The 9,654-nt window shown below is 39.4% G+C and overlaps 1 protein-coding gene across 2 annotated transcripts; it reads right to left on the reverse strand.

Annotated features, from left to right (window-relative positions):
• Positions 1-533: 533 nt before the first annotated feature.
• Positions 534-7,702, reverse strand: LOC139638044 (high mobility group protein HMGI-C-like). Of its 2 annotated transcripts, none has more exons than XM_071512064.1 (6): positions 7,578-7,702; positions 5,732-5,931; positions 5,429-5,512; positions 4,016-4,066; positions 3,824-3,862; positions 534-2,780 (listed from the first exon to the last, which is right to left on the reverse strand). In XM_071512064.1, the coding sequence occupies exons 2-6, from the start codon at positions 5,834-5,836 to the stop codon at positions 2,697-2,699; spliced, it is 363 nt and encodes a 120-aa protein (XP_071368165.1). In that variant the 5' UTR covers positions 5,837-5,931; positions 7,578-7,702; the 3' UTR covers positions 534-2,696. The 2 variants fall into 2 exon arrangements, with proteins under 2 accessions (XP_071368165.1, XP_071368166.1); XM_071512065.1 differs by having other exon boundaries at positions 5,732-5,854; positions 7,578-7,644.
• Positions 7,703-9,654: the final 1,952 nt, after the last annotated feature.

Below are 9,654 nucleotides of genomic sequence, written 5' to 3' on the forward strand. Positions count from 1 at the left end.
ATCACTATCAGTAAGATCACAGAACAACATTGTCACCATATAGATTGTAAATATCCAGACACAGCTCATGTAAAATGATAAACATTGACTCAACTGTAGTTAAATTAAGAGGCACCCTTACTTTAGGCTAACATCCATTGAAAATGGTGATATGAATGTAGTGAGGTGAGATGAGTGGACTACAAAACTGTTTGATGATTTCAAGATTTCATGGTGAGTGGTAGTTGCAAACCATCTAGTTCACATGGACAAGATCCAGACTGCTTGCAAGTTTGAAGGAGAGGTTCAGCTACAGTAAAGCCGACCAAAAACTCCTCTGAGATGGTGCTGAAGACTCAGCGTGTTTGTTTTCAGAGGTAGTCCAGAGGGCAAAGAAGGAAAGTCAATGCGGAAGTAAATGAATTATGCTGTTCTGGTAGCGTTTTAGTAAACAGTGCTGAAATACATGAAATTATTGGGAAACAGCATGATAACATCTTAGTAATAAAATAACTAGTTTTAGGCAGCAAAAACACATTGTAACACATTGTGTGTAAATTGTGAAGTAATATTAAGAACTAGCAAGTAATATGCAAGCAATAACAACTCACAAGTGCTATGTATGTCAAGGTGGATAAATGAATGTCTGGCTATGCATGTTGACATGTTGACAGCGTCTTAGGAAGTTGAGGCAGCTGAGATTATGACTTGAGGCTACGCAGTAGGCCGAGTGCAGTGATCCTGACCGAGCTAACTGTTGAGATTTGAAACAAGGTCTCAACTCAGTTTTTGAAAAACAGAAAGCTTCTAAGCTCCTGATGTTAAAGATATGGTCGGGTGCTCTATGGAAAAAAAGGTCTTTTAGTTATGAGGAAAAAGAAATCCATGACACTCCAAAATAGGATTAAAAAGCCTTCATTCTATTTGGCTATTCATTACGAAAACTTTAAAAACTGTGCCTAGTTTTTGAACTTTTCACAAACCATTGGACTGCCTTGGATTTCTTTTTTCTCAAAAAGGTGTGTTTTTAAAATGGGAGCGAAAATGGTCAAACAAAGAGGGAGTTAATGATACAGTTTAATACTTGCTAAATTACCCGCAATTTACTTAGTATTTTTCATACTACTGAAAGTTTGTGGATAAGTATTTTGATGTTATCTTGTTGTTTTGCATTCTCATGTATTTCGGCACTATGTAGTTATGTGCTACCGTTCAAATCACATGGATTAAGAGTGTCACACATACAGTTTACAGTGTAAGAATCAGAAAATACATGATGTAGTAAAAAATGTTATTGTAAGATCTCAAAGGAGTGACAGACCCCCCAAAAAAATGCTTATTTCATAAAGAAACTACACCCTAAAAAACAAATATCTCATCAAGTTGTTGTAAACTATTGGCTGAGTTGTAGCCCAGGAAAATAAACCAAGTCTCATTTCAGGTTTACGAAAATACAGTTTCTAAAGATTGACACTGATGTTTCTATTTGTACACTGATGGGAGCCAAAACCCTGCAAGCATCTGCAGGAGTGTAAGGTCGAGTTCTGTGTGTTTCTGTGTCGATCTGTAGGCTTGCATGCACTGCAGTTCTTTGCCTGTCTATGTTGGTGTGTCTGCACAAGCGTATGTGTGTATGTGTGTGTGTGTGTGTGTGTGTAAGTGTGTGTCATTGTTGAGGGAGTGGAGAATCGCTTTGTTGGAGATCTTCTGTCCTTTGTGTTACTGAGGTAGAATGAGAGAGAAGATGGTAACTGAGGTCTAAATGAGGTCTTTGTGTCAAGGCATACCGTTAATGTCAAATACAGATCAGAAATCCACAACAAATATAGCACAATAATCATACTGAGTAGACTGACAACATGTTCCTGAATAGTTTTGTACCTGAGGTTTCAACATGGTGTAAAAGCAATGTAACAGTAAAATCCTGAGGGTGGTAAGATGACACGTCAGCACTGTTGTTGACGATATATGAAGAGTTTAGTTCCAAAACGAGATATCCATTTTAACATTTGGACACCTACGTTTTCAAAACAATTGGTGGTTGGAACAAGAAAAAAAATATTGTAATGGAATATCATTGAGGTTATCAGCTATCTTAATACTCTTGCTTACATAGACATCTAATATAATCATGCATTTTTGAAATATTGAGCAATGAACATCAGGTAACATATCTTTCCCCAAAATGGATATAGCGTTTTGGAATCAAACCATTCATATCTACTTTCATGATAATGACTTCAGCACACATTGTATATATTGTAACATTGCTAAAAATGTCACCATCTTGCTCCCATTGATATGAGGGATCACAACTCTTGATTTAGTAATGTGGTTCAAAGTATCGGTTCAGTTTGGTTCCTTTTTCCTCAATCCCCTTTCGTTTTAGCCCACGACCCCAACCTCTCTCCACACAAACACCACACACACACACACACACACCACACACACACACATACACACACACGCACACACACTCAGGAGTTCAACAAAGCACCTGAAGAGCCTTATCCATAGACCAATGTTCAAACAACAGAGCCATGCCCATCATTCACCAAACAGAACCAACAAACCCGGGATACAGTATCCCATGAAGAAACCACTGTCTGCAATGATTTTTTTTTTCTGTGTTCCTGAATCCCCGTAACAGACTGGGGTCAGGTTGTGCCCCTCTTTGTTTGAGGCCAAACCTTGAGGTAGGTAGAGAGGCATCCTATCTACTCCCCTTCCTCCTGCGCTGGAACCTGAGATGATGAGGCCTCGGACTGCGACGGACCCTCCTCAGCCTCTTCTGAAGGGCCCTGCAACAGGGAGGGACAAAAACCACTGTCACTTTGTCTATGTCCGTCTCTCTCTCTGTCTCTGTGCGTGTCTCTCTTCTTGTGAATCGTTAACATGTACAGTGCGATGAATCACACGATATACGAGAATGAGTGTGAAAATTTCTGTGAGTGATTGTGTGCATGCGGGGAAATAGGTCCAGCTGTCAGACCTAGAAAATGTGAGGAAGACGACGGTTATGTCAGGAAACCAAGAAGACAGAGGAAGAGAACAGTTAGATCAGGTTTCCCCTCTCTACATTGACTCATTCTTCCCCTTCGCGTGCATGCGTCTGAGAAAGGGAGTCTGCCTAACGGTTTCAGTTCTTGAAGCATCTTAACCTCTTTGAAACAGTGTTCAGCAGAGAGGACGCGATAAGGCAGGCGGGGGGCATCAAGAGAACTGGCCTCTTTTGGTGAAAACGGTTGTGCAATCTGTCCGTTGAACAATGAACAAGTCGGCAAAAGGAACAAAAGTTTCTCACAAACACTTGTATTCACCCTCCTGAGTAAAAATACCAAAACTGGATGCAAGAAAGGATATTTAGAGGTGTGTGTTTGGGGATTCCAGCACCACCGTTTCTCCATTTCCACGTAATCATCATATCCTAATGAAGTCAGTTTACGTGAAGCACAAGCAAAGTATAGTTTTGAAAAGTATATATACTGTAATTTCCTGCTTTGTCATTGGAAGGCAATGTGCAAAAACAACTGCAATACTTCAGCATTGTGATCTTGGCCTTTTCTCATAGAAAAAGCAAATAGCAACCACTTTTCTGATTTGCCTTAATACAAAATCAGCATTATTAAATTGATCATACATACTGCTGAAAACATTAGAAAATGTATAGATATAAATGAGGATCAAATGCTAAGTAATGCCTTACTTTTAATTAGAATACCTATCGATAATTCATATCTATATTTGAGCATGTCTTGACTAAAAATGAAAAAGACCTTTCTTGGGAATACAATAATGTAGCACACGCATGGCAGTATTGTCATACAAAGTTTTTTCCTCTCACCTGCTGCTCTTCAGTTGCCTCTTGAACTACTCTCTGGGGCTGTGGAGAGAGGTGCAACTGGATTATCGGGATATGAAGGAAAAGCTGAAAAGCCGTTGTGCAGCTCTGGCATACAGAACCATCTTGGAGGCTTTGGACATAAATTTACAATAAACTCCATGATGTCTTTAAGTGTCAATGATTGCCCCATACCCATTTCCTCGGTCGCCCACGTGGTCGTCTCTCCCCAACTGGCTCTACTTTCTGAGGCAGAACAGACGGACGGTTAAAATTGAGGTTTGAGATTTTGAGAACCCTATCTATCATACTGATCAGTAACCAAGACTCAGGGCATCCAAGAAGTTTTCATATGAGTGTTTTAGTTTTCGAGAAGTTGGCAGCAGCTTTTTTTTTTCTTTTCTTTTTTTTTTTTTTTAATTACTAATGCTTCTGCAAGTCAATGGGGGAACAAAAACATTTCTCTCAGGAGCCACAGAACTTTTGTTTTGTGGCTCCTCCTATTCTCATTATAGTAAAAGAGGCATTTGGGAAGACTGTCATTTGATTTTTACAAGCAACGTTTAACATTGTCTCCAAATACAAAACTACAAGAATGGTCTCTCTGAGTCCTGATTAGTGATCAGTAGGGAGGGAAAATGAAAACCTTTTCTCGTCTCCAAGTAGAATCAGTCCATCCCCTAAAAAGTTAACATATATCTGCATAGCTGGGAATTCAATAAAACACTGATAAAACACTGCATCAGTTTTGTGACCCTGTGAACATAAACAAGCAACTCTGTCAGTTATAGTTAAATAAATATAAAGAACCAAATACAAAGATTTATGGCACTTTTTGTTTTTATGTCCCACTGCTCTGAGAGGGAACTGTGAAGATTTTTAAATTTGGGCAACATCAATTTACTAGAGGGTCATTGGCATTTCTATTTGCAGGTTCCAATCTGAAATATTATGCTTCTGCAAAGTTACCCAACATTAGCTGGATCTCTGAAAATAGTTCAAAGTATTTAATGTGACAGAAAGCAGTGTTTCTGTTTCCTAGATAAAGGCAAATCCTCAAGAAGTCTTGTTGTGTCTTTAAACTCTCCCCACAATATAAAATAAATAACACAGTGTGTGGAAAGGCAGACAGATTTACTATGTTATATATCTGCTACATGCACAGGCCGCTCCTGCCAATCTTCCTATTTAAATGGAATGCTGCCAGCAGGGGCAGCATGACAGCGTTTCCTCCCAATACAATAGGCTTCTTAAAACCCTGAAACCTGAACTTTTAGTGAGGATTTAGCAAAAATACAATAGGCATCTTTATTCCTGTATATACTAATAAATTCCACTACAATTATGTAAACAGAAATGTTGTTGATAGCAATGTAAATGAGTGCATTTATGTTTGCATAACTGTAAATTTTCCTAGCTGTTGTGAAAATATGCATATAACAGGCTTTTCTTTACTAGGGGAAATATCCCCACCCCCTCATTTATCTGAATTCACAACAAAATCTTATCACTATAGTGCGGTAACAGGGGTTGCTGTTATAACTCTGAGATTAAAAGTTAAAATGTGAGCAGTGTCTTGGATACTCTGATCAGTCTAGTATGTTTAACCTTCAGTGCGGCGCTGGGGCCCTTGTTCTTGCTGCCTTTGGGTCGTCCTCTGGGTCGCTTTGGAGTCGGGGGTCCAACGGGTTCCTGGAGAGAGCAGATTACTGACCATTAAAAAAAAAAAAGTCTGTTTGCATGAGTTGTTCTCTATAGCCAGGAAACAGAGTCAGATTGTAACTGTATTAAATGGACCTCTTGCTGATGAACAATGTGTGTTTTTCAGGATGGCTACTGTGATTAAAGATCAAGGACGAGGCTCGATCAAACTAAAACTGGCCTTAAATCTTTAGAAGAGTTGGGTCCCACCTGCTGCTGTTTGCGTGGCCGACCCCTGCCCCTGCGCTGAGGCTCGGGAGGAGACTGGGCAGTGCCTGGCTGGGGAGACGGCTCTTTGGTCCCTCTGTTACTCATCCTGTGTCTGTCCACCAGCTTCAGAGAGTGTGAGCATCGAAGCCTGAGGGAGAGGCCTCAAGGGCTTCAGCAGGAGAAGACCTGAGTGTCAGGGGCTGAAGGAAGGCCAACAAAAGTTACTTCTTATTAATTTGTAAAATCTGAATGGCATATTGCATTATAAATAACATGCATTTATGTGTAGCAAAATAAATGTATATGTCAATGTTAAAATAATCTTAAAAGAATGATATGTTTCAACAGGCTGTTCAGCTACATATTTACATACCAATTCAATCTGTTTTCTTTCTGCACAAACAAAATTACCACAACTACTTTCAATCCATGCTCAGTGTATCACTAAAAGGATAAATCAAAATCACACAGGATCCTTTTTGCAGTGGGAGCGTGAGAACTGCTTATATATATTTAAGCCTTGGCACCAGTCATTGCAGGTTCATCCGAACACAGACAGGGGTTTGGCAAACGCAGGGAAACATGAGAATGGTCTGCAGTGACTAAAAGTAGCACAGATATTCACAACTCAATATACCATCCAAAATGTGGATCTAGGCTGCCCATCCTCTATCCGGTCTCTACGGGTTACTCCTGGTTATTTCTCAATGGGTGTTTAAGCAGGCTAATGTAGGCTATAGCTGTGCTGATGCTGCTACAACCTTTATTTGGCAAATGTTGTGGATCTTGTGTAATTACAGTAGGTACAGTACAAAAATCACTAGAATATTCCTACAGACTTACATTGTGTCTGTGGTGCTCAATAGTGAGTTATAGTGACCTTATAATAATTAATAGTGTAATATAATAGTGTAATATTACTGTAATCTTCCTATAGTGACTTAGTGTGTTGCTGTGATATTTGTAGTGTTCTCATAAAATGTTTGATACCATAAATAAAATAGGCCTATGTATTTTTCGTAAGAGTTTAAGTAAAAAATTAAATCTGCTGTAAATTGGGTGTTATGATCATTTAATATTCAACTTCGAGATCACAAAAAGGAATGTGCCAAACACTAATTGCCTACACAGCCTATCAAAACGCCCGCACCGAAGCAGGAAGTAAGAGTAATTTGGGAAATGTATGCACCCTCGTCGTAACGATATAAAGCCAAACGAGACGCATGCCAGTGTTGCTTATAAACTCGTGTCGGCGTCAAGACAAGCGCCCTACACTTTTGCAGCAGCAGCAGACCATCGGCTGAACTAGGCCTATGTGTTTGGCGATGAAGTATGGGACTGAATGTACTTTTTGCATATGGGCGGCAATTACATCCATAAAAACAGTCTTTAACAGCATTTAAATGTGTGCGTAGCGCTCAAACATACACTCTGAAAGCAAGCCTTACGTTTCCACTATAATGAGTAAACGCAGATATTGCACTTAAGTCAACTGGCATGTTAACGCCAAAACAAGAGTCGAGGCCATCAGTGTTAAAGTGTAAAGTCGGGGCTCAACACATCTCCTGCATAAGCAGCTATACTTCCATCACCACTTGCGCAATTGATTTCATAAATGAGCTATGCGGTGACAACAGGTCCACCAAACTGGATGTTCACACCGACAGCAAGAGCAAAAGTTTGTAAAGAAGGCAAAAGGCAAGTAATACAGGTGCAAAACCTCTTACTTCAGTTGGCCCACACAGCCTATAGACAGTCATTACTCTGAACAGTACTGTTCACAGTAAATGGAAGTAATGCCAAAAAATAGAAGCAACACAATGACAGCAGAAACACTCTAACTTACCTTGCTTCGGCAAGATGTGTTCTCGTTTGCTGTTACCTGGAAGTTCAGACAGTCAGCCTACTTTGTGCTGCTACAACAACTATGAAAGTCTTAGTAAAGCCTGCCGCCGTCTTATTGGTTGGAATGAAAGGGTAATATCTCTCTCTCCTCCTTTAATCGGAAATGTGTGTGATCCCCAGACGTCCAGTCACGAATACCCCAGTTGAAGTATAATGGGGGTTGTAGCTGAGCAGTATGCATTGCATACTTTCTCTATTAAAGCATGTTTCAAGAAAGAACGGGGTAGGAGGGTTGAAACAGTGGACCCCGCCCCTAAAGCTCACTGGACCACCCACTTGAGAGAGATGGGCATCATACAGGGTAGAGCCTAGTTCAGTGGTTCCCAAAGTGGGGTCTGGGGTCTTTGAAAGGGTCCCCACGAAAACGAGGAAGAGGTTGAGTTTGTCTCTCTAGAAGTTAGAGTGCGATCAGACTGTTTTGACTGTTTCGATCAGTGGTTTCACTCCCCTTGCTGTTGTTCTCTCCCCACCTACAGTGTAGACAGTTGTTCTATATTTCTGTTAGTCATAACTAACAACAACAATTTCCTGAGATGTTGTTCCTCAGAACAAAATCTAATCAGTCAGTAGTCTGATACACATCTGTTTGGGAGTCTTTGATATGAAAAACTGGCTCTGACCTGGTTCCCTGAATGATGCACTGCACAGATTTACATGCTGCACATTAGAAATGAACAATAGCCAAAGAAAATACCTATATTTATATGACTAAAAAGACATATTGGAGTTGATATGAATAACAGATTCCCAAACTATTGCTCAAAAACATGGTCCTTAAAGATATGTCCTCTCTTAAAGTTATATTTCCTTTATGGATAACATTTGTAGTTTTTGACTTGCGTATCTCTGTAGGTTCATGCTGTCTTGGCTGCCTGTAGTGATATCATGTGATATCACAGTGATATGTTTTTGTTTTTTTAAAAATATACTTCTAAAACATATACAAACTAAAGCAGGGTGACCAAGATAATGTGTTTTTTTCTGTTCTTTGTTGTTCTGAAGAGGTAATTTTGCAAGTTGCACTAACTGATAAATATAGATGGAAATGTTTGAACAAAGGTGAAAACACATTCCAGGGACAGCTAATGCTGCACTGCTCATGGAGTCATGTCAGGTGAGCCAGCTGGCAAAAGACCAAAATATTGTGTTTTAAGTTACAAATATGAAGTATGGGGATAGATTTGCATGGATTATAGTGTCAAACTGAGGCTCCAAAATTGAATGTAGTTCACAAGTCGGCACACTGACTATCCTGTGAAACCAGAACATTGCAGATTGAAAAATCATGAACACAGTGTCCAAATAGTTTGTTCAGACACTACATTTTGTCCTCATTTACCCTACATATTACTTCTTAGACATAACCATTACCATAGCAAATAAAAAAAAACACGAAACCATTACCATAACAAATAAAACAATGCAGACCCATTACCATAACAAATAAAAAAATACAAAACCATTACCGTAACAAATAAAATGAAATTACAAAGAACTGATGAATATATTTTTGTAGCAGAATCACTCATTTATTAAACATTTTAGTCAAGTTTCCCATAACTTTTTGGCGACAGTTAGTAAGAACTGACAGTCATACGTGGATTTGATTAGTCATCTACTATAAATATTACTAAATGAAAGTGAGCAGAATGACGCTTAAATCATAACTGCCAACCTGCCATTGCCAAAAACTGGTAGTAGAATGATTGGCCATTATTAGATGCTGGAATAACTGCTGCATTTTGTCCCTTTTTGTACCTATTTATTTGCACATTATAAGTAAAAAAAAAAAAGTATCAGTATCTTTTAATTTTCTAGGCAAAAGAAAGTTTCTGAAAGGGTCGGTGTGCAAGTTACTGAGCGAGACAGAAAGGGGGATAAGAGAGGGGGAGAGGGATAGAATGAGAAAGAAATTGTCCGTGTGTGAGCGAGAGTGAGTGAGTGAGTGAGAGAGAGAGAGAGAGACAGACAGAGGGAGAGAGAGAGACAGCCAGAGAGAGAGAGTGAGTGAGAGTGAG

This window comes from Centroberyx affinis, unplaced genomic scaffold (genome assembly GCF_046629955.1).
Source record: "Centroberyx affinis isolate AG114_WGS23_722 - 3 ecotype Tasmania unplaced genomic scaffold, CSIRO-AGI_Caff_v1 ptg006060l_1, whole genome shotgun sequence".
Taxonomy (NCBI): Eukaryota; Metazoa; Chordata; class Actinopteri; order Beryciformes; family Berycidae; genus Centroberyx; species Centroberyx affinis.